General features: G+C 44.8%; 1 protein-coding gene across 1 annotated transcript in view; it reads left to right on the plus strand.

The window, feature by feature from the left end:
- The window catches only part of WDCP (WD repeat and coiled coil containing), a 38,107-nt gene that overhangs the window by 6,978 nt on the left and 5,134 nt on the right, over positions 1-25,995 (plus strand). The window contains exon 2 of the mRNA XM_073335351.1: positions 24,230-24,350. Within this exon, the coding sequence (XP_073191452.1) occupies positions 24,230-24,350 (121 nt within the window). The remainder of the gene's footprint in view (positions 1-24,229; positions 24,351-25,995) is intronic.

Here is a 25,995-nt window from a genome sequence, read left to right on the forward strand (position 1 = left end):
GAAGAGCTCAGCACCTTGACATATAGGATACCAAGCTGTTTATATTCCTGTCTTGACTGTTAGATCCAAGCTACACAATAATAACCCAATTAATGAATACATCAGAGACTGAAGACTCTCTTTTGGTAAGAAGAAAAGGAGTACTTGTGGCACCTTAGAGCTGTAGCTCACAAAAGCTTATGCTCAAATAAATTGGTTAGTCTCTAAGGTGCCACAAGTACTCCTTTTCTTTTTGCGAATACAGACTAACACGGCTACTACTCTGAAACCTGTCTTTTGGTAAGATGGCCCTCTTTTGCCCCCAAGTTTCTGACTCAGCTATCACTTTCCTTAACTCAGGCCTTAACTTTGCTTCCAAAGCAAGAAATCTCAGAGTCATCTTTAATCGCCAACATAACTTTACTTTCTACATCTCCCTTGTCTGTATTTCAGCTTATCACCAGTTTCAGAACATTATCAGAATTTGTCCTTACCCTGTCCTCTCTGCTTTTGCTTACATCCTTATCCATGCATTAATCACCTCCTATCTTGACTACTGCAGTTCCATTTTTTATGGTCTTCCTAAATCTCTGCTCTCTAAACTTCAGGCTGCCTGACTAGTCTGTCACTCGAGGAAGCAGAGTCAGATCACCTTTATCTTCCATCATTTTCATGGCTTCCTTTCTATTCCTCAATCCAATTCAAAATTGCCCTCCTGATTATCAAAATGGCTCATGGATTTACTACAGCTGGAAGAAATGGAGGAAGGTATGAGGCTGTAAGTAGATCGGGGAGAATGAAGCACATTTTTTGCCTTTAAGAAAAAAAAAGGATGTTTTCTGCATTACATAGCATGTTTCTATATACACAGATTCTGCCACTCTTAGTGACACTAAGGAGTATGTACACACGAGATGCCCCATGGACTTTAATGGGATCCTTGGTGGAATAAGGCACTATTCAAAGTGAGTGAGAGTATCAGAATCTGGTCCATAGATAGTAAGTTGGGCTACCCACAACTCTGAGTGGACAGTGTACTCTGATTTGTGCCACTATCTCATCAGTAGCTGGTCTTAAATTCGTAGAGATGACCTTTGTACCAAGGTGAATGAATGTAGGTGGTACAGGGGGATGTACAAGACTAAAATGAAGCAAAAGGGTTAAGAAGAGGAAAGGATAGAGTTGAAGATATTGGCAGACTGATGGGTGGGGAAAAATATGTTGTTTACTTATAGTACAAACAGATTGTATAAGGCATCTAATCCAAGGGCTTTTAAAAACCTATTTGCTCTTTGCTTTAGTAAACAATTTTCCGCCCATAAATATACTAGCTCACATGTTACAAATAGATAGCATGGACTTGACCACTGTAGCCTCCCAGCCATGTGTTGGGAAACAGTTACTGCTAGTAAACGACCTAGAATTTTCATATATTTAGCACACCACTTTTCTTCAATTTTCTTACAAGATTTCTTGAGGTTTGATTGTATTCATACTTCAATATCTGATTATGGTCTCTCACTTGATTTGTACTTTTGAATAATGTTATCTTCTGAATAATAAAGTCTGACTAACCTGACTAACCTGCATTTTTCAAAACAAGAAAGAATTTGAGATAATAGTTTTTCCTCAAGACCTCAGAAGGTTTGGTGAAAGAAATTCATAAATGGAAGAGACCAATATGACTCAGAGAATAAAGAATCTTACTGTGATAGGACCATGCCCTAGTAACAAAGAATGATCATTAATCATAAAATCATAGAACTGTAGGCTGGCAGGGACCTCGAGAGGTCATCTACTCCAGTCCCCCGCACACATGGCAGGAATAGGTATTCAGGGCCGGATTAACTTTTTGTGGGCCCGGCACCAAACATATTTGTGGGCCCCCCTGGAGAATGAAGGGGCCGGGGCAAGAGCCCAGCAGATAGAGTGGATTTGATTTAAATCATGATTTAAATCACTAGTCAGGAAGACTCGATTTAATCATGGTTTTCTACATAAAAGTGCATTCTTGTTGGTTGTTATAATCTTAATACATTTTCTTCACAACTCATAGATGTAGGTTTCATTTTTAGAAGGTACACACTATACATTTTTAAACAGTGATTTATTTTGAAAACTTTTTAGGTGAGTTCTACAGCTATATCAGAAAATGAATGTTTGGTTATTTCATTTACCAAAGATAATTGAAGCAGATATTTATGAAGTCATTGGGAGGTGAACTATCTCCAGCTCAACAGGTTAATCATTAATATTTGGAGGATTTTCTTGCCAGGCTGTATTAGGAGACAGACATTTAAATTGTTTTATTTAACTAAAACAACAACGTTAAGTATTCTTGATATTTTTTCTTCAACAACAAACATAATATTTTAACAAAAAAGCATATGTCCCTCGCCTCTCACATTTATCTCCAGACTTTTTCTCCTTGTCCAGGTCTATTCCACCCCCAACAATCTTCTATTCATTGAACTTTTTGAAACTTTTCACTTTTAAAGAGAGGTAAGGGATTGACTCTGTTACAAAAATTTGCAGAGGGACAATAGAGTTGAGGTCTGTTATTTCTCACCTCTATAAATTATTTATTTATTTACTTAAAACATTTTTGCTGTTAACAAGCATATTACCTCTGGAGACACAAATCCACAGTTTGAGAACTGCAAAACTAAGCTTCTCTGATGGTATCTTCTAGACTGAGCACTGAGTCCCATTGGGTAGATAGAAAGATTAACATAAATAATCTATACAGAAGCCTGTGGAACCCCATAAGATTGTGTCCCTAATCCATGAACTATTAGAACTCATTTACAAAACTTTTCTTAAACATTACATGAATATATTGTCTCATACTATAGAATTAGAATTTATAATCTCTATTCCATGATGAGATATAATGTATCTTAATTAAAACTATCTGTAGATAGGTGTTTTCCCCTCAAAAATCCAATTTAAATAAAAAAATCTGATGTTTTTAATTTTTTTAAAAAGTCATTGATTTTTATCCCCCCGGCCCCTGCCCACATAGAGCGGGTACCTACCTTCTTCTTGGTTCTAGCCCATTCTCTTTGTCTCTCCATGCACTGAGATGAGGGTGGAGGTGCAGGGTCTGGGAGGAAGTTAGGGTGCAGGAGCAGGCTGGGGGTTGGGGTGCAGGTTCTGGCCAGGAGCTAAGGTGAGGGAAGGGGCTCAGGGTTGGGGCAGGAGGTTGGGGTGTGGAGCACTTACCTGGGGCAGCTTCCATTTGGTGCAAGGGGTGCAGGTGGGAATGTGGGGAGGAGGGCAGGAGCTTCTGTTTGGTGCTCAGAGTGGGGATGCGGAGGGGTGCTGGAGTCAGGGCATGGGGTGTCAGGGGGCTGGGTATGTGTGGGCAGTGCAGAAGTCAGGACTGGGGGTGTGTGAGAGGGGTGCAGGAGTCAGGGCAGAGGGCTGGGGGTTGTGGGAGTGCTCCCAGCCCCCTGCCCTAAGCGGCTCACAGCAGGGTGCTGGAGGTGCTATACCCTGATTCCACCCCCTTCCTCAAGGCCATACCCCCCGCCTCTTCTCCACCTCCTCCCCCAGCGGTGAGTGCACTGTGGCTCTGCTCCTCCCCCTCCCTCGCGCAGGTGATCAGCTATTCGGTGGCAGGGAGAGGAAGGGAGGGAGGGAGAGGGGGAGGACTAGGAAAGCAGCACACTGGGAGAAGAGGTGGGGAAGGGGGAACTTGGCTGCCGGTGGAGCCAGCTCTGCAGCAGGAGCCGGCAGGACCAAGCTTCTGCCTGCTGCCCCCGCTGCAGAGAGCGGTGGGTGGGGGGCGGAGAAGAGCAGGCCTGGCTGGGGCCCCTTTAGACCGTGGGCCCGGTGCCATGGTAAATCCAGTATTGTAGGCATTATCTAGACCATGCCTGACAGGTGTTTGTCTAACCTGCTCTTAAAAATCTCCAATGATGGAAATTCCACAACCTCACTGGGCAATTTATTCCAGTGCTTAACCACCCTGACAGGAAATTTTTCCTAATGTCCAACCTAAACCACCCTTGCTTCAAATTAAGCCCATTGTTTCTTGTCCTATCCTCAGCGGTTAAGAACAATTTTTTCCCCTCCTCCTTGTAACAACCTCTTATGTACTTGAAAACTGTTACGACTCCACCTCAGTCTTCTCTTCTCCAGACTAAACAAACCAATTTTTTCAATCTTCCCTCATAGGTAATGTTTTCTAGACCTTTAATCATTTTGTTGCTCTTCTCTCCAATTTGTCCACATCTTTCCTGAAATGTGGTGCCCAGAACTGGACACAATATTCCAGTTGACACCTAATCAGCGCGGAGTAGAGCGGAATAATTACTTCTTGTGTCCTGCTTAAAACACTCCTGTTAATACATCCCAGAATGATGTTCGCTTTTTTTGCAACAGTGTTATACAGTTGACTCATATTTAGCTTGTGGTCCACTATGACCCCCAGATCCCTTTCCTCAGTACTCCTACCTAGGCAGTCATTTTCCATTTTAGATGTGTACAACTGATTGTTCCTTCCTAAGTGGAGTATTTTGCATTTGTCCTTATTGAATTTCATCCTATTTACTTCAGACTGTTTCTCCAGTTTGTCAAGATCATTTTGAATTTTAATCCTATCCTCCAAAGCACTTGCAACCCCTCCCAGCTTGGTATCATCCATAAACTTTATAAGTGTACTTCTGTATGCCATTATCTAAATCAGAACTGATCCCTGTGAGACCCCACTCAATATGCCCTTCCAGCTTGACTGTGAATCACTGATAACTACTCTCTGAGGATGGGTTTCCAACCAGTTATGCACCCATTTTATAGTAATTCCATCTAGGTTGTGTTTCCCTAGTTTGTTTATCACAAGGTCATGCGAGACAGTATCAAAAGCCTTAAAGTCAACATTAGGGCTGTCGATTAATTGCAGTTAACTCACGTGATTAACTAAAAAAATTAATCGTGATTAACTGCACTGTTAAACAATAGAATACCAACTGAAAATTATTAAATATTTTGGATGCTTTTCTACATTTTCTAATATATTGATTTCAGTTACAACACAGAATAGAAAGTGTACAGTGCTCACTTTATATTATTATTTTTATTACAAATATTTTCACTGTAAAAATGATAAACAAAGAAATACTGAATTGATAAACAATGATTAAATGATAAACAATATAAATACTTTTCAATTCACCTCAAACAAGTACCATAATGCAATATCTTTATCATGAAAGTGCAACTTACAAATGTAGATTTATTTTTGTTACATAACTGCACTCAAAAACCAAAACAATGTAAAACTTTAGAGCCTTCAAGCCTACTCAGTCATTGTTCAATACTTCTTGGTCAGCCAATCGCTAAGACAAACAAATCTGTTTACATTTACAGGACCTAATGCTGCCTGCTTCTTATTTACAATGTCACCTAAAAGTGAGAACAGGCATTTACATGGCACTTTTGTATCCAGCGTTGCAAGGAATTTATATGCTAAACATTTGTATACCCCTTCATGCTTCGGACACCATTCCAGAGGACATGCTTCCATGCTGATGACGCTCATTTAAAAAAAGGAGTTAATTAAATTTGTGACTGCACTCCTTGGGGGAGAATTGTATTTCTCCTGCTCTGTTTTACCCACATTCTGCCATATATTTCATGTTATAGCAGTCTCGGATGATGACCCAACACATGTTTGTTTTAAAAATACTTTCACTTCAGATTTGACAAAATGCAAAGAATGTACCAATGTGAGATTTCTAAAGATAGCTACTGCACTTGACCCAAGATTTAAGAATCTGAAGTGCCTTCCAAAATCTGAGAGGGACGAGGTGTGGAGCATGCTTTCAGAAGTCTTAAAACAGCAACAGTCCGATTCGAAATCTACAGAATCCGAACAGCCAAAAAAGAAAATCAACCTTCTGCTGTTGGCATCTGACTCAGATGATGAAAATGAATATGCATCACTCTGCACTGCTTTGGATTGTTATCGAGCAGAACGCATCATCAGTATGGATGCATGTACTCTGGAAGAGTGGTTGAAGCATGAAGGAAGATATGAATCTTTAGCGCATCTGGCACATAAATATCTTGCAATGCCAGCTACAACTGTGCCATGTAAACACCTACTGTCACTTTCAGGTAACATGATAAACAAGAAGCAGGCAGCATTATCTCCTGCAAATGTAAACAAACATGTTTGTCTGAGCGATTGGCTGAACAAGAAGTAGGACTGAGTGGACATGCAGGCTCTAAAATTTTTAATTGTTTTATTTTTGACTGCAGTTATTTTTTGTACATAACTGTACATTTGTAAGTTCAACTTTCATGATAAAGAGATTGCCCTACATTATTTCTATTAGGTGAATTGAAAAATACTATTTCTTTTGTTTTTTACTGTGCAAATATTTGTAATAAAAATAATAATATAAAGTGAGCACTGTACACTTTGTAGTCTGTGTGGTAATTGAAATCAATATATTTGAAAATGTAGAAAACATCCAAAAATAATTAAATAAATGGTATTCTATTATTATTTAACAGTGCGATTAATCGCAATTAATTTTTTAAATCAGTTTACAGCCCAAGTCAAGATATATCACGTCTACCATAGTATAAATGAGCATTTCAACTTTTTCCTATCACGTACATTACAAATTTACTGGTTCAGGAAGGCTCAGTGAAGCAGAACCCAGGACTGCAGTAGAAAACCCTTAGCTGCTGAGTTTCTGGAAAGCTGCCAAGAAAGGGAGAAAAATAAGGTAGAATAACAATAGCTTTTTGGGAAGTGGCAGGGAAATTAGTGTTGCCAACTCTTTTGATTTTATTGTGAGTCTCGCACTATTTGATGTTTTACTTAAAGCTTCAGCTCACTGAGGCATGTGATTACATGAAATTCTCAGCTTTCATTTTAAAAAAAAGTTTTCTAGCCCTCATGGTTGCAGAGAAAAGCTTGAACATGTGACTTGAGGGTACCCTAAAGGTTCAAAAACAAAAAGAAAAAACATCCAATCCATATTTTAAAATCTTGTGATTGTTAAGGCAGCTTTGTGATTTTTGGGTCCTGACTCATGAGTTTGGAAAGTTTGGGTTGGCAATACTGAGACTGGCTGGCTACAAGCTATGTGACCCTTTTACAAAGCTGTAAAATCTGGTGGCAGTTAAGCTGCAACAGATGAGGGAAAGGCTTGCTCATGTTGCCAGATTCTTGTTGAGGGAGTGCTGGAATCAGATACATTATAGGAAGTTGGCCAAAAGAAGCTGGGCAGATAATATCCACTTGAGTATCTGAAAATATTTGTCACTTCTGTGTACGTATTCCCTTGGTCCTCCAATAAACTTTGTTTATGGATAAAGCAGTTTACAGTAAAGACTTTTAAACTGAAAACTACACGCCCTTTTAGCCCACTACAGAGCGCAATACATCAGAATCAGAGATACAGCTTCTAGGAGCAGACAGTGAAACTTGATGGTGTTGGAGGAAGAATGATCTTGGGGTTAAAGCACAAGGGTGGGAGGCATGAGATCTTGGTTCTATTCCCTACGCTGCTACAAATTACCTCTATGGGCTTCAGTAAATCGCTTAATTTCTCTGTGCCTTGGTTTCCTCATCTATAAAATGGGAATAATAATCAAGTACCTCTCAAGAATGTTATGAGGCTAAATTGATTAATGTATGTAAAGCATTATGTGTTCCTCAAAGAAAAGGTGCATTATTGTTACTTAAACTAAATGATAAATCGGAAGAGGCTGAAATAAATTGGAGCAATTAAAAACAGAGGAAGACCCATGATCTAACAGAATTCTCCAACAGTCAGACATAAAATGTAACAGATATTAATTTGTCTCAATAAACAGGAGAAGTGCCTGACCACTTGAGAGAGACTAATGTAACACTAATATTTAAAAGCAATGAAAGGAAAAGAACTGTGAAACTAAAGATCTGGATTTCTGAAATCTGTACAAGGAAAAAATGTAAAATCATGGGTAGAAATAAGATAAAGGATCTTGGACAGAACAGACTGGTCTAAGACAGTCCATGTGGTTTTATAAAGAGTAGGTCATACTATAAAATTGTGTTTCACTTATTGCGGAAGGCTACAATAAGAGCTGGCAGGATTAAGCAAAAAACTTAATGCACCAAATTCATCCCTAACATAACTTTACTAATTATAATCAACTAATTTGTAGTCAATTGAGATGGATCTGGGATTAATTTGTCTTGATCATATTTGACTTGAAGATAACTAGTATGAAGAAATGGGCCTGCACTACATCCAAACCCCCTCAAATTCTATGAAGGATAACCTTTGGGTCAGAATTTTTCAGCTCAGGCTCATCATTGTTTATAAGTTATTGATGCAAGAGCAAATCAGACAACATTTTGTTGTTTCTACCAGTATTCGGGCAAAATGTGGCAGTGTTTGGATGGTACAAGCTCATAAGAACAAAAAAAAATCACTTTGCTTTTGTGCACAAATATCTGCATATGCAAATATCAATTTTTTGAATCATAGAATATCAGGGTTGGAAGGGACCTCAGGAGGTCATCTAGTCCAACCCCCTGCTCAAAGCAGGACCAACCCCAACTAAATCATCCCAGCCAGTGCTTTGTCAAGCCTGACCTTAAAAACTTCAAAGGAAGGAGATTCCACTACTTCCCTAGGTAACGAATTCCAGTGCTTCACCACCCTCCTAGTGAAAAAGTTTTCCTAATATCCAACCTCAACCTCCCCTACTGCAACTTGACACCATTACTCCTTTTTCTATCATCTGCTACCCCTGAGAACAGTCTAGATCCATTCTCTTTGGAACCCCCTTTCAGGTAGTTGAAAACAGCTATCAAATCCCCCCTCATTCTTCTCTTCCGCAGAATAAACAATCCCAGTTCCCTCAGCCTCTCGTCATAAGTCATGTGTTCCAGTCCCCTAATCATTTTTGTTGCCCTCCACTGGCCGCTTTCCAATTTTTTCACATCCTTCTTGTAGTGTGGGGCCCAAAACTGGACATAGTACTCCAGATGAGGCCTCACCAATGTCGAATAAAGGGGAACAATCACATTCCTCGATCTGCTGGCAATGCCCCTACTTATACAGTCCAAAATGCCATTGGCCTTCTTGGCAACAAGGCACACTGTTTGACTCATATCCAGCTTCTTGTCCACTGTAACCCCTAGGTCCTTTTATGCAGACCTGCTGCCTAGCCACACAGTCCCAAGTCTGTAGCGGTGCATGGGATTCTTCCGTCCTAAGTGCAGGACTCTGCACTTGTCCTTGTTGAACCTCATCAGATTTCTTTTGGCCCAATCCTCCAATTTGTCTAGGGGCCTCTGTATCCTATCCCTACCTTCCAGCGTATCTACTTCTCCTCCCAGTTTAGTGTCATCTGCAAACTTGCTGAGGGTGCAATCCACGCCATCTTCCAGATCATTAATGAAGATATTGAACAAAACCGGCCCCAGGACCGACCCTTGGGGAACTCCGCTTGATACCGGCTGCCAACTAGACATGGAGGCATTGATCACTACCTGTTGAGCCCGACAATCTAGCCAGCTTTCTAGCCACCTTTTAGTCCATTCATCCAGCCCATACTTCTTTAACTTGCTGGCAAGTATACTGTGGGAGACCGTGTCAAAAACTTTGCTAAAGTCAAGGAATAACATGTCCACTGCTTTCCCCTCATCCACAGAGCCAGTTATCTCGTCGTAGAAGGCAATTAGATTAGTCAGGCATGACTTGCCTTTGGTGAATCCATGCTGACTGTTCCTGATCACTTTCCTCTCCTCTAAGTGCTTCAGAATTGATTCCTTGAGGACCTGCTCCATGATTTTTCCAGGGACTGAGGTGAGGCTGACTGGCCTGTAGTTCCCTGGATCGTTCTTCTTCCCTTTTTTAAAGATGGGCACTACATTAGCCTTTTTCCAGTCATCCAGGATCTCCCCGATTGCCATGAGTTTTCAAAGATAATGGCCAATGGCTCTGAAATCACATCCACCAATTCCTTTAGCACCCTTGTTGCTAACATACCTGAAGAAACCCTTCTTGTTACTCTTAACATCTCTTGCTAGCTGCAACTCCAAGTGTGATTTGGCCTTCCTGATTTCAATCCTGCATGCCTGAGCAATATTTTTATACTCCTCCCTGGTCATTTGTCCAGTCTTCCACTTCTTGTAAGCTTCTTTTTTGTGTTTAAGATCAGCAAGGATTTCACTGTTAAGTCAAGCTGGTCGCCTGCCATGTTTACTATTCTTTCTACACATCGGGATGGTTTGTCTCTGTAACCGCAATAAGGATTCTTTAAAATACAGCCCGCTCTCCTGGACTCCTTTCCCCCTCATGTTATTCTCCCAGGGGATCCTGCCCATCAGTTCCCTGAGGGAGTCAAAGTCTGCTTTTCTGAAGTCCAGGGTCCATTATCTGCTGCTCTCCTTTCTTCCTTGTGTCAGGATCCTGAACTCAACCATCTCATAGTCACTGCCTCCCCGGTTCCCATCCACTTTTGCTTCCCCTACTAATTCTTCCCGGTTTGTGAGCAACAGGTCAAGAAGAGCTCTGCCCCTAGTTGGTTCCTCCAGCACTTGCACCAGGAAATTGTCCCCTACACTTTCCAGAAACTTCCTGGTGTGTCTGTGCACTGCTGTATTGCTCTCCCAGCAGATATCAGGGTGCAAATGCAAAGGTCTGCAGGGACACTCATTACACCCATTGCTGAAAATTAAGTCCCTTGAACCTTATGTATGTAAGCAGTGTCAGGATGAGCTCCACCCTGACATCTGGTGGTGAGGTGTGGCAAGTTGTGGAAAAGAACTTCAGGGGCCGATCTCATTTGCATAGGCACACCCACCACGCCTAGAATGAGACCATAGCTGCCCAAATGGTCACTTTGGCTGCTGTGGGATCCCCAGTGTCTCTGTTATTGGGGCAGGAAGAATAAATTGTTATTACCCTGATTATGGGAACTGTGCTTGGAACTGTACGTGGCCTTTTGTTATGATGGAGGGATTCACCATCAACTAAGTAGCACTCGCTAGGCAAGGGTCATGGGTTCCAAAACTGTGTGAATGGAGAGAGGCTGGGGACAAGTAGTAGTACTTGGTGGCATGGGCCCCTTGGTGAGGGCCTTACATGCTGATTGCACTTCCTCCTCTCTCCACTGTGGAATATCAGAGCTAATTTTGATTTCGTTAGAAGTCTAGTTATAGGCTGCTGAGCTCACTTTGGGCTGACAGTGCACCAGCACTGGGGCTCCCCTACTATAAGCTGAATTCACCTAAGAGCTGAAATCACTGAGTGTTGTGTTAAGTAGTGGGGGAGCCTGAAGATATATTGTGGAGCAGTTTGCGGGACGGCTGGTGAAGCAATTCGACGCGGAGCAGTGTGTGGATGGCAGGAGCTGCTTGTGGGCCGTGGAGCTGAGTTCGTGGGGCAGCTGAGCGAAGGAGTTCGTGGGGCGGCTGGCGGAGCGGAGCGCAGCTGAGCGAGGGAGTTTGTGGGGCGGCTGGCGGAGCGGAGCGCAGCTGAGCGAAGGAGTTCGTGGGGCGGCTGGCGGAGCGCCGCTATGGAGCTATGGGGCGGTCAGCTTCAGATCACGTAAGGTGCCTCTTACCCCGTCCCATTTCCACCCAGGTTGGGAGGTAAAGCTCCGCCGATAAACTTTCGAACTCTGGGGCTGCCCTGACCAGGGACAGAGACTTTTGGGGCATTGGACTTTTGGGACTTTGGGTGATTTGGGGTTGCTGGACTCAAGAACCAAAGGGAAAAGGGCATGCCCCAATTTGCCTGGGGTGGGGTTGTTTTTGCTCATGGGTTGTGTTATGAATCCTGTTGGGGGTGTTTCCCCAACATAATGCCACATTGTTTCTCTCTGTTATTAAAAGACTTTTGCTACACTCAGACTATGTGCTTGCGAGAGGGGAAGTATTGCCTCTTGGAGGCGCCCAGCGGGGGTGGTATATATTTTTCCCAGGTCACTGGGTGGGGGCTCGAGCCGGTTTGCATTGTGTTATTGGAATGGAACCCCTAGATATTGAACCCGGCCCTTGTTGCTGCCAACTCTGACGGGCAGAAGGGTTACATTTTTGGGGGCTCGTCCGGGATCGCCTGGGTCAGTACCCCTCGCAAGCACCTGTTGAGTGATCCACTACATTGGGAAACAATTTATATTTTTTGTTTGTGCTTATATTTTGAGGAAATTACTGTTTGTATAATGGCTAATATGTCAGGTTTGTTGGGCCCTGGCTCAGCAGCTTCTAGCTCGGAGGCTGCAGCCTCGGCTGATGATTGGACAAAAGCTCTGGGGCAAATATTGGAAAAGGTTGTGCTGCCCCATGCTGAGTCAGACTCTTGTCGTAAGTTAAGATTATTTGCTGGGGAGGAGGAGTTTGAACCCTGGTTAGAGCATACCACTGAAATGCTGCAAGAGTGGGCCGTACCAGATGCAGAAAAGCGAAGATGCCTTATAGAGAGCCTTGGCGGCCCAGCATTAGATGTGATTCGCACCCTGAAGCTCATTGACCCTGGGGTCGGTGTGAAGGACTGCCTAGAGGCCCTTGAACACAACTTTGGGAGCGTAGAGGGCCCTGAAGACAGCTACTGTAAGTTCCTTAATTCCCGACAACAAAAGGGCGAGAAGGCTTCAGCCTACATACAGAGACTGGAGAGACTGCTTCAGAGAGCTGTCATGAGGGGAGCAGTGACTGCTGAGCAGATGGATCAGACCAGACTGGCTCAAATTGTAAGAGGAACTCAGTATCAGAACCCGATTCTACTTCATCTCCGGCTAAGAGAACGACGGGAACATCCCCCAAGTTACTCCCAGCTGATAAAAGAGGTCAGAGAGGAGGAAGAAAGGCAGGCTGCCAGTGAGTTTTGGGAAGCCCAAACATCGGAGCCAGCCAGCACAACACCACTGCAAATGGCCAGTGTACTGATGGTGAGCACCAGAGAGGAACTTGCCCAACAAATGCAGGTCCTGACGGAACGGATAGCTGAGCTGCAAAGTACCGTTGACCGAGTTAAGACTTCTAGGAATAAGAAGCCTCAAACTGTGGCGATTGAGAAGCCCGCACTTAGAGCCACCATCCCCCCCAGGCGAAGGGGGAAAGGTCAATTCTTCTGCTACCGATGTGGTCAGGATGGACACAGTGCTGCCAAGTGCCGTAATGAAGAAAACCCCTCCTTAGTGTATGGAAAGCTGAGGATCAGTTGGGAGAGATCCGGTAGCTGCCAGAGGGTCTGGGGACGGGGACCCCCCAGGTCTGCAGGATTTGAAGATTCCCCCAGAAAAGACTGTCCAGCTGGGATCCCTGCAGGACTGATAGGGCCTCGAGCAGAGGTCATGGTGAGGATCGAAGGGGTGGAGTGTAAAGCAGTGCTTGACACTGGATCTCAAGTGACTATTATATTTCAGTCATTCTACCAACAGATGCTTAGGCACCTGCCTATACAGCCACTGACTGGCCTTGGCCTATGTGGCCTCAGCATGGATGAATACCCCTATCAAGGGTATGTCATAGTGCACCTGGAATTCCCAGAGGAGGTTGCTGGGGTAAGAGAAGAGGTAGACACAGCTGCCTTAATATGCCCTGACCCTAAAGGGACTTCCGATGTGTCTGTGCTGATAGGGACCAACTCCAGTCTCTTCAAGGTACTCGCGGATTACTGCAGAAGGCGGGCTGGGGACCAGTACCTGAATACCCTGATGATCCATACGCTTTGTGCTGAAGCCTATAGGAAAATTGAGAGCGCTAAAAGGGACACATCTGAGCTACCGCTTGGGGCACTGAAGTACGCGGGCACAACCCCCTTAGTAGTGCCTGCAAGGACGGAGCAAGAAGTGCTTGTCATGAGTACCTGTCTGAAAGGCAGTAAAGGGACGTTAGCAATGATAGAGCAGCCGATGGGAGGAGAGCTCCCTGAAGGAGTGCTGGTCCCCAGTGGAGTCATAACCCTACCTGCTGAAGCCCAGGAAAGGGTGACTATACTGATTGCTAATGAAACGAGTCGTGATATTTTTGTGAAGCAAGGACAAAAGATAGCAGACCTCTTTGAGCCTGAGTCGATTGTAAAACCCCAGTATGAAACTCCAGTTTCGGCAATAGACCCAGCAAAGTTTGACTTTGGAGATTCACCAGTGTCCGAGGACTGGAAAGATCGCCTGAGGAAGAAACTTTGTGAAAGATCCAAGGTGTTCTCACTGCATGAGTGGGATGTGGGATGTGCAAAAGGAGTAGAGCACAATATCAGACTACATGACTCTCGACCTTTCAGGGAGAGATCTAGGAAGATTGCTCTCTCTGAGATGGAAGATGTGCGACATCATCTTCAGGAGCTGGCTGCGAATGGCATCATTACAGAGTCCCGCAGCCCATACGCCTCACCCATTGTGGTAGTCCGCAAAAAGAATGGGAAAATCCGGATGTGTATTGACTACCGCACCCTAAACAGCCGTACTGTGGTCGACCAGTACACTATGCCTCGAGTGCAAGACGCCTTAGACTGTTTGCTGGGAAGCCAGTGGTTCTCTGTGTTGGATCTTCGAAGTGGATACTACCAGATCCCTCTGGGAGAAGAAGATAAGGAGAAGACAGCCTTCATCTGCCCATTAGGGTTTTATCAGTTCGAACGCATGCCCCAAGGGATTTCTGGAGCACCTGCCACCTTTCAACGTCTCATGGAGAAAGTTGTGGGAGACATGAATTTACTGCAAGTGTTAGTTTATTTGGATGACCTGATTGTGTTTGGAAGAACCTTAGAGGAGCATGAAGAAAGACTTCTTAAAGTGCTTGATAGGTTGGAGGATTATGGTCTGAAGCTTTCAATTGACAAATGCCAGTTCTGCAGAACCTCAGTGAAGTATGTGGGTCACATTGTGTCCCAAGAAGGTGTGAGTACCGATCCTGATAAAATAGAAGCACTCACTACATGGCCACGTCCAAGTAACTACAGAGAACTCAAGACCTTCCTTGGATTTAGTGGCTACTACCGCAGATTTGTGAAAAACTATGCTACGATTGTAAAGCCTCTGAATGATCTTACCAGGGGACATCAGTCCAGCAAGAACAAATCTAAGTCCAAGAATAAGGGGAGGTCCCCAAAGCCTCCTGTGCAGAGACACAATGGCCCCTTTGCACCATTTGGGCCACGGTGGGATGAGAGATGTGAAAGGGCTTTTCGAGAAATCATTACTTGCCTAACTCATGCTCCAGTCCTAGTTTTTGCTGACCCAAGCAAACCATTTATCCTGCATACTGATGCCAGTTTGGAGGGTCTGGGAGCAGTCCTGTACCAGGAAGTGGAAGGCAAATGTAAACCGGTAGCCTTTGCCAGCCGAGGATTGTCTGATAGTGAAACTCGCTATCCCACCCACAAGCTGGAGTTTTTGGCCTTGAAATGGGCCATCACTGAGAAATTTCGAGACTACTTGTATGGTGCTCAGTTCCAGGTGTGGACAGACAACAATCCACTGACTTATGTGTTAACAAGTGCTAAGCTGGATGCTACAGGGCAGAGATGGGTGGCCGCCTTGGCTAGCTATGAGTTCAGCATTCAGTACCGATCAGGGAGAAGCAATGTAGATGCAGATGCATTGTCCAGGCGTCCGCAGGCTCCAGAAGTTGCTGTGATACCCACAGATGGAGTGAGAGCTATTTGCAGTGTGAGTCGCCGAGAGCCAGAGGCCCGTGAAGACTTTCAGGGATGTGTTGCAGAAGCTTTGGGCCTGCCCCCTGAATGCATGCCTTCTGCTTCGGTGAACTATATTGCATTAGACCAATCTCCTTTGCCCATGCTCAATGCGGCTGACTGGCAAGAAGCCCAGCGGCAAGATATTGACATTCGTGATACACTACTTGCCAAAAGGGAGGGGCGAAGCCCAGCTGCGGTTGTCCCACCTAACCCGGAGGGTAAACTACTATTGAGAGAATGGACCAAACTAAAACTGATTCAGGGAGTGCTACACCGAATGACCACTGACCCTTTACAAAAACGACGAGCACAACTAGTACTGCCAAAAAAGTACAGAGCCCTGGCCATGAGGGCCCTGCATGATGACTTTGGGCATTTAGGGATGGAGAGGACCCTGGAACTTATTCGTAGTAGGTTCTATTGGCCCCGAATGGCTGAAGATGTTCGCAGGAAATGTGAGACTTGCGCTCGATGTGTTCAAAGGAAAACTCTGCCCACGAGGGCTGCATATCTCAAGAACATCACCAGCAACAAACCTTTGGAGTTGGTATGCATTGATTTCTTGTCTGTGGAGGTAGACAAGAGGAATGTTGGAAACATTCTAGTAGTGACTGACCATTTTACACGGTATGCACAAGCATATCCCACACGTGATCAGAGGGCCACCACCATTGCTCGAGTATTGTGGGACAAATATTTCTCAGTCTATGGATTCCCGGCTCGGATACACTCTGATCAGGGGCGGGATTTTGAGAGTCACCTTCTGAAGGAGGTGCTGAAGATAGCAGGAATTAAAAAGTCTAGGACAACGCCTTATCACCCCCAAGGTGATCCTCAGCCCGAGAGGTTCAATCGAACCCTATTAGATATGTTGGGAACTTTGCGACCAGAGCAGAAGGCAACCTGGAGCCAGCATGTCGCATTTCTGGTGCATGCCTACAATGCCACAAAGAACGATGCTACGGGAGTCACCCCATATCTCTTGATGTTTGGGCGAGAACCAAGATTACCCATAGACTTGTGCTTTGGTGTATCAGAGGATGGAGATAGCTATGAAACTCATCAGCAGTATGTATCCCGACTAAGAGAAAAGCTGCGGGATGCTTATCGCTTAGCTACCGCTGCGGCTCGGAAGAACGCAGACCGCAACAAACATCGATATGATGCTAGAGTGCGTTCGCAGGAGCTCCAGCCGGGGGACAGAGTCCTGCTGCGAAATTTGGGTATTGCTGGCAAACACAAGATAGCTGACAGATGGAAGGCAATACCTTACCTGGTGATGGAAAAGCTGGGAGATCTGCCAGTCTACAAGATCAAACCTGAAGACGGTCCAGGGCAAATAAAGACGGTGCATAGAAACCTTTTGCTCCCTGTGGGGGAATTGGTAAGCACCCCTTGTGAGATGGGCCACGGCAGGGCCGCCGGGCAGAACAGAGGTGCTAGACCAAAGCCGCCATCCAACACAGACAGTGGGCCCCCTGCAGCTAACTTACCCCTATTCTGCACATCTGAGAGTGAGTCTGAGGAGGAAGACACAACCCTGGTGTATCCTGGGATGGAGACAAGATTTCAGTCTCGATCAGCTGAACCAAACGAGAGTTTTCCCTCTTCCGCCCTAAACCCAATGGCGGAACTATTTAGGCCCATTTCTGATACCCCGGTGCTGCTGATGAGACCCCCCTGTGATGACACACACAGGTTATTGGACAATGGGGACAGACAGGTAGAGGATGTCCTGGGCACCTTGGACCCTCCAGCGTTAGAACTAGGAGTGCAGGGGCCTACGCCAGTAGCCGAGGGACCCTCCAGGGAAGCCTCTCCATCCGTCACTCAAGAGGATGTTCCCCCTACCTCGGCAACAGAGATTCTCAATAGACGAGACAGGGTGATAAGACCAGTGAAACGGTTAACTTATGATGCACCTGGGGTGACTAGTGAGGAGCCAATACATATAGCACACAGGCTTGTGGAAGCTAAAGTGGGCTTCCTGAGGCCCTTTGGAGGAAACCAATGAGTTGGTATAAAGGGAGTGTGATTTGTCGGGACGACAAAGTCTCGGCTGGGGGGAGGATGTAAGCAGTGTCAGGATGAGCTCCACCCTGACATCTGGTGGTGAGGTGTGGCAAGTTGTGGAAAAGAACTTCAGGGGCCGATCTCATTTGCATAGGCACACCCACCACGCCTAGAATGAGACCATAGCTGCCCAAATGGTCACTTTGGCTGCTGTGGGATCCCCAGTGTCTCTGTTATTGGGGCAGGAAGAATAAATTGTTATTACCCTGATTATGGGAACTGTGCTTGGAACTGTACGTGGCCTTTTGTTATGATGGAGGGATTCACCATCAACTAAGTAGCACTCGCTAGGCAAGGGTCATGGGTTCCAAAACTGTGTGAATGGAGAGAGGCTGGGGACAAGTAGTAGTACTTGGTGGCATGGGCCCCTTGGTGAGGGCCTTACATGCTGATTGCACTTCCTCCTCTCTCCACTGTGGAATATCAGAGCTAATTTTGATTTCGTTAGAAGTCTAGTTATAGGCTGCTGAGCTCACTTTGGGCTGACAGTGCACCAGCACTGGGGCTCCCCTACTATAAGCTGAATTCACCTAAGAGCTGAAATCACTGAGTGTTGTGTTAAGTAGTGGGGGAGCCTGAAGATATATTGTGGAGCAGTTTGCGGGACGGCTGGTGAAGCAATTCGACGCGGAGCAGTGTGTGGATGGCAGGAGCTGCTTGTGGGCCGTGGAGCTGAGTTCGTGGGGCAGCTGAGCGAAGGAGTTCGTGGGGCGGCTGGCGGAGCGGAGCGCAGCTGAGCGAGGGAGTTTGTGGGGCGGCTGGCGGAGCGGAGCGCAGCTGAGCGAAGGAGTTCGTGGGGCGGCTGGCGGAGCGCCGCTATGGAGCTATGGGGCGGTCAGCTTCAGATCACGTAAGGTGCCTCTTACCCCGTCCCATTTCCACCCAGGTTGGGAGGTAAAGCTCCGCCGATAAACTTTCGAACTCTGGGGCTGCCCTGACCAGGGACAGAGACTTTTGGGGCATTGGACTTTTGGGACTTTGGGTGATTTGGGGTTGCTGGACTCAAGAACCAAAGGGAAAAGGGCATGCCCCAATTTGCCTGGGGTGGGGTTGTTTTTGCTCATGGGTTGTGTTATGAATCCTGTTGGGGGTGTTTCCCCAACATAATGCCACATTGTTTCTCTCTGTTATTAAAAGACTTTTGCTACACTCAGACTATGTGCTTGCGAGAGGGGAAGTATTGCCTCTTGGAGGCGCCCAGCGGGGGTGGTATATATTTTTCCCAGGTCACTGGGTGGGGGCTCGAGCCGGTTTGCATTGTGTTATTGGAATGGAACCCCTAGATATTGAACCCGGCCCTTGTTGCTGCCAACTCTGACGGGCAGAAGGGTTACATGTATAAATCTAAGTACAATATAGTATTACTAAAAACAAAAGGAAGAACTTGAGGGGAACTAAAATGATCAGCGGGGAGGTCTAATAAATTATGGCTTCAAATAAAGATTAAAGAAATTATCAGTCGTTTAAGATCAGAAAGGAAAAGACTAAAAAGGGATTTATTTGAAGTATTTCAAATTACTTGGATTTTTTTTCTTCCAGTCATTACACAATAACAAATTGCTAATTATTTTTAGCATGGGGACAAGAGTACAAATATCTGCAGGGATTTTTTTTTTTAATTTAGAGACATTTGTACAGTGCCTATCCTAATAGGACCTCTCAGAGCAACCATAATACACAAATTAAATAATATTAAACTACTCATCTGCATGAGTTATTTAAAATAGAATGGGGGAAAGGTAATTTCATAGAAGTTCAGAGGCATTGAGATGGTATTTATAATCCAGTGTGGTTACGTGAAAGCCAGGAGGATTTAATGTGCTGCAATGAAAGAAAAGATACTATGTGGTTTAAGAAGGGTTTAAAATGCTGCAGGGTAAAGCGCACGTGGATGCAGCATAAGATGTTATGTGGTATAGAGCATGTGGCTGCAGCAAAACTGTTTGAGATCTGAACAGAATCAAAAGCAGCAAGAGAGCTTGAATGGAAACTAAGAATTGAGCATTAAAAGAGATTAGGAGACATTTATTTAAACCAAAGGTTAATTAACATGTGAAACAGATTACTAAATACAGAAATAGAAGATGCAGCTGTGAACTGATTTAAAAAGAAGTTTGAGATCAAGAAGAAATATCAAAGGATAATAAGTGCAAACACTAACTAGAGCAGAACCCAAATTAAGTTTAGGGAAGATGGTGTCTCTTCTTTCTGTCCTAAAATGATACAGTGCTGCAGTTGGTTTCATGCTGAATATACAAAAGGAAAATTGGAGGCAGAGGGGGTCAACAGCATATTAATTAAATAAGAAGATTATGTTAAATTGGGAGGTGTTGCAACCACAAGTGATGCCAGAGGAATAAAATAGGTTCTAAAGAAATGGAAAATAAGGGCAGGAAATAAAGTGAGCTTCAAAGTGGAAAAATACAGGAGTAGGTTTTAGGAGGAAATAATCCAAACCATAGATATTTAATAATGGCAGAGAGTCACTTGAAAAGCAGTAATGCTGAAATTTGTCTCTAGATAATAGTGGACAGCAAATTAAATATAAGCATATCTATCAATTACGTTGCTGCTTAGATTTTACAATCATCAGGTGATTCCTCATGCTGTGGTCTTGTGGACTTGGGCTCAGACCCACAAAGGTATTTAGGCTCCTAACTTCTATTGATTTTGATGAAAGTTGGGAGCCTAAATATATCTGTGGATCTGGACCAAAATGTGCGGTCATCAGTAGGAACAGAATTCAGAGGCCTTAGTCCAGCTAAACTCCACTCAGCACAGAACCAAAGAGGAGGACCAGGCTGACTGAATACCATCTTTATACTCCCCCATTCTCTGGTTGGCTGGTTTGACTCCCAGTGTAAGTTCCACCCCTGCTTAGAAAGCTATAATAGACTTGCCAAGACTGCCTGATTAGGGCAGCTGCCCTGATTAGGGCCCTGATTAGGGCAGCTCTACAGTCCCTCTGTTCTGCCAGAGCTGTGCAGATGGATTGTATTGGGGCCAAATGTGTGACCAAAGATATTCTGTTCGATAAACACACACACATGTACAACAGGAATTAAGGAGACTGCTTATTAGTTGTAGTAGCATTAGGCTTGTAAGCTCCGTAGGCCAATCACTAATAGATGACAGGATCACACCCACTTAAGCAGCATTGAAATTCACCCAGAAGAGGACAATAGACACTTATACACATGGCTCAGTATATTACATACTCCTGAGGGCATTCTGTGCTAAAAAAATTAAAATTTCGCAGCAAAAAAATTCTGCAAATTTTATTTGTCAAATAAATGTGGAGGCCCAGCATAGCATTGGGGAAGACAGGTCACCGGCTGCACAGAGGTGGGAGATCACTGTGCAGTTCCCCCCCAACACCCTGGACACAGACTCAGCGGTGAGGCTGCACCCAACTCTGATACAGCGCAATGATCGGGCCTGCCCCAGAAACACACCTGGGTCCTGCATCTCCATGCCAGGTGCACCAGGTGTGGGGCAGGCAGGCTCAGCAAGGCTGGATCCAAGTGTTGAGGGACTTGTTGTATGGAGTTCTGCATGCAACGGTAATGGGACTCTGCAGGGAGGTCCAGGTGAAGGTAGTTAGGGCTTACCAGGGAGGGGGGCATCTGGGTGTGTGGGGACATAACTTGGCAGGGGGTCTGGGTGTGGGGAGCTCACTGGGGAGTCTAGATGCTGGAGAACTGGGGCTCAGTGGGGTGGGAATCCAGGTTCAGCTGGTTGGGGCTCGGTGGGGTGGGGATCCGGGTGTCTTATTGGGGTGGTCCAGGTGCAGGGGGAGTGGGGCTTATCAGGGGAGTTCTGAGTGAGGGGTGTGTGAGGCTTGGTGGGAAGGTCTTGGTATGAGTAGGTCTGGATGCACAGGCGTTGGGTGGATAGTGGAGCAGCTCCCTGTACAGGGAGCCCTCCCCCTGCAGCTGAGGAGCGATGGATGCAGGAAGTGTGCGGGGAGGGAGTTTGCAGAGCTTCCTGAAGCTGGGAGAGAAATCTGGGGTTGGGTCTGACCCAGCTCCAGATGCCATGCAGGGGAAGAGGAAGTCCTGTCCTCTCCAGCCCTGAGCCTAGCGCAGGATAGGAGCCACCAGCTGGGTCTTCCCCAGTCCTCCCCCTGCCCTATCGTGATTTACCTCTCTGCTGGCTGCCCTGGACACCCGAAACATACTGCTGGGAAAGGTTGCATGACCACTCTTGTGGTTTCCCTTTGCTTCCCTGTCAGAAAGTCATTTTTCTGCGGGGAAGCAAAGAAATCTGCGGGGGACATAAATTCTGTGCATGTGCAGTGACGCTGAATTCCCCCAAGAGTATTACATTTGCAAGGCAATATAGCATCAAAGAAGTCAGTGCAGTTTTGAGCTGCACGTTGTAGCCAATGATTTTAGTTTCGTATCCATTTATTGTGTGATGTTATGATTAATCAATTTGTTATGTTACATATATTCATTGTTTGTTAATTAGAGTTAATTTGTAGGATTATAAATGTATAAGATTGATCAGTATTTAGAGGAACTGAGTAAGTAAGGAAACAACCAAGTAGACATGAGTAAGACAAACTGAAATACAAGACCTGTAGCTTGAGGCCTGCAAGACTTTAGCTTAGCTATTTTAGGTGTTGGAGACAAGAAACAATGACTTAAGTGACTGAGAAATAACCTGATGCCCTAAGACTATGGGAAAAGAGGTACCAACTGGTAAAATTGCACAAAATTACTCAGAAGATTAATATCAGATCATAAAAATACTGTAAAGGCGCATCTAACTCAGACGTGTCTTAAACCACGGGATACAGGTTGTGCATCAATGCTAATGAGAACAAAGGAAACTTACACAGCCTATAGAAAATTGGGGTCTCTTAAGTTTCCAGGGGACACCAAGCAATAAGAGAAAAGAGGGTGGACACTTTTATGGACACACGCAGAATATAGGTGAAGACAGAATCACATTATAAAAAGGGAATGCCCAGAATGGGAAAACTGAGCTCCCTTGGGAAACTTCAGCAGGAACCATTCCTCTACTGATGATCAAGCCATGAGAGATCCATCAGACCCTAACACTGTTGTTAAGAATGCAAGTACAGTAACTCCTCACTTAAAGTTGTTCCGGTTAACTTTGTTTTGTTGTTACGTTGCTGATCAATTAGGGAACATGCTCATTTAAAGTTGTGCAATGCTCTCTTATAACATTGTTTGGCAGCTGCCTGCTTTGTCCACTGCTGGCAGAAAGAGCAGCCCGTTGCAGCGAGCTGGAGGGGGCTTGGAACCAGGGTGTGCCGGCAGCCCCCCTATCAGCTCCACGTTCCCCTACATTCCTTGTGTGGCAGCTGCCCAGCAGGCTGTCAATTGCCGGCAGTTCAGCTGTCTCTCCCCCCACTGCCATGTGCTGCTCCTGCCCTCTGCCTTGGAGCTGCTCCCCGGAGCCTCCTGCTTGCTGTGCGGCGGGGGCGGGGGGGAGGAAGACGGGGGCTAATGTCAGTGTGTCCCCCTCCCCCCTGCTTCTGCCCCCCGCTTACCCCATTTCCATAGAGCTGCGGGGGGAGGGGGGACACGACAGGGCTCAGGACGGTGGGAGTTTCCTGGCAGCAGCTTCTGTCTCAACTTGCTGATCTACTTAACAAGGCAATGTTCTTAAGAGTGGGGTCAGCGTACTTGTGTCTTTGTCTCTGTCTGCCATGCTGTCTCTCCTCCCTCCATTTGTACTACCTTGTAGAGTGTGAGGCTCTGACTCCACCACCTCAACAAAGCTTCACAATCATTGCTGTGTACCAGTATTAAATTGTTTGTTTAAAACTTATACTGTGTGTGTATATATATATATAAAATATAGTCTTTTGTCTGGTGAAAAAAATTTCCCTGGAACCTAAATTCCCCTAATTACATTAATTCTTATGGGGATATTGGATTCACTTAACATCGTTTCGCTTAAAGTCGCATTTTTCAGGAACATAGCTACAACATTATACGAGGAGTTACTGTATAACTATATTTGTAACTTGTGCATAGGTCTCTACAGAATTTCTATATGCTTGGAAATCATAAGATAAAACTTATAAAATAGACAAGACTTTGTACTGGTGAATGTATGTATGGTCACTACCCTTGGTCTTTATGTGTTACTAGAGACTCTAACTCTGAAGCAAGTGTCAGAGGTGACTTTCACTCTGTTAAGCTTGAAACTGTGGCTGCCAGAGCTGAATCCATGGTGATGTAATACCATGTTATAAAATTCACTTTAAATAAAATAAAAGGCTACAACCTGCAGACATGACTCTAAGGAGCTGGAAGCCAAATGAGTCCCTTTCTACTTGGGACTGGTGAGACAGTACTATAATATTGCAGTTAGATATGGGTGCCATGTTACCATAAATATATAGATACATTGTTGGAAGTAAAGAGAAGATGAAAACCCAAAATGATAAAGGAGCTGGAGGGTCTGATTCTTGAAGTAAAAAGTGGCTAGTATTCTAACATGACCTTTTTTTTACTTGTATGTGTCCGAAGAAGTATTTCTCAAATGGAGCTGTTGCTGAAGAAACAAAAACTGTTCTCCTTTGTGATGGCAAGATCCATCTGAATTTAGTCCAGCAGCTTTTTGATCTACCCATTATTGAAATGAAACATGGTAAGTTCTGTTTATTTCTGGTGGCTGGGTTACAGACAACATTTTCAATATCAGAGTTATACTTGGAAACATATATAGGTATTTTGACATTTTTCCCAATAAGCCCTTGTTTTTGTCGTCTGAAACATGGCAGAAGGTAGTAGTGCTGGCTTGAAGTAGTAATAACAAACACCAAATACATGGTTTCCATCATCACCGCCCCCCTATAAAAATTGTTCCAGCACCCCTGCCAGAACATCTCCCAAAATTACTTAAATGTTAGGGATGATTGCATCGATGCCTGTGACAGAGTGCTGGGCAACAGCACCTGAGCCAGCACTCTGGTCACTGCAGCTCTAATTAATTACTCCAGAGCAGACCTCATTAAGAAGAGTTGTGCCTGATTGATGGGCTGGGGAGAACGAAGAGGCTAATTAGGCCATTAGGCAAATGGTACAAAAGGCACAGGAAGGAAGTGGGATGGAAGGAAGCAGATAGAGAGAGGGAGGGAGAGATTGTTCTTCCCTGCTTACCTCAGGAGCTGAAGACTCCCTAGGACAGTAGGTGTAAGTAAGGCTGCACAGAGTATAAGGGTGGTGGAAAGCGATATTGTAAATTATAAATATTGTAAATTGTATAGGGTGTTTTACCAGCAAAAATGTTGCTGAGCTGTTCGTGGACTTGAGCAGAGGCAAGAGCAAGCGTGCCCTGCCGTGCTGTCCCCAAACCAGAGCAATCAGTTAGATTCCTCTGTGGAGGGAGACAGAGAAAATAATCAGGACACAAAGTTCTTTGGAAACAGGGATGCTTCCTTTTAAAGCCTTTTGGCATCCTTACCCCTTTACCCTCTTCCACAAACATGCCATGTACCTGATGATATGGGGCAGGGGGTGGGGGGAATCAATTCCTAGGATATTAAACTTTTTATGTCTGGAAATTCTTGGGATTAGTGTAATCTAAAATTAGTACAGGAACCCAGTGTTCTAAACTGCCAAACTCTTCTCTTTTTACCTTCCACCAGTGATTTATTTGTAAAGATGGGGAGGATCCAAGAAAATCTTCTCCCTGGTCCATGAACTATCTAATCCTTATCTGTAAATGTTTATCAGCTTCTTAGCCACCGCAGGGCATGTATTTCCCCCCCTCTCCTCTGAAATGATTTCAGTGGCTGGATTTATCATATGTTATATATATTATAAACGTTTGCCTTGGTCTGTAGCTGTGATCTCTTTGAGTGGCTTCCCTCCCACAGGGACACCCAACAATAAATTCCTACCTCCCCACCCAGTTACCACCAACAAATAAAAATATTCCTCATAATTAGAGCTGGGTGGGAGATGATTTTTCTGTCCCATGAAAATTTTCAACATTTCAAAAATTTTCAGAGAGCAAAAGCAATCCTGGCTCCAATAGCCTATTGGTTAGGGCACTCACCTGGGATGAGGGAAACCTAGGTTTAAATCCCTGCTCTGAATCAGATACTTGAGGTACTTGAGCTTGGCTCTCCCACATCTACCAGGCTATTGGCAGTTCTGGGGTGGGACTCTCTCTCTCTCATTTTGACCAAAACTTCCATTCTGTACCTAAGAAACCTTCCTGACTGTAATATGCTATGATTGGCAACTTACCGCTAAACAGAGACCAGCAGAGGGATGGCACAGATGCT

This window comes from Lepidochelys kempii, chromosome 3 (genome assembly GCF_965140285.1).
Source record: "Lepidochelys kempii isolate rLepKem1 chromosome 3, rLepKem1.hap1, whole genome shotgun sequence".
NCBI lineage: Eukaryota > Metazoa > Chordata > Testudines > Cheloniidae > Lepidochelys > Lepidochelys kempii.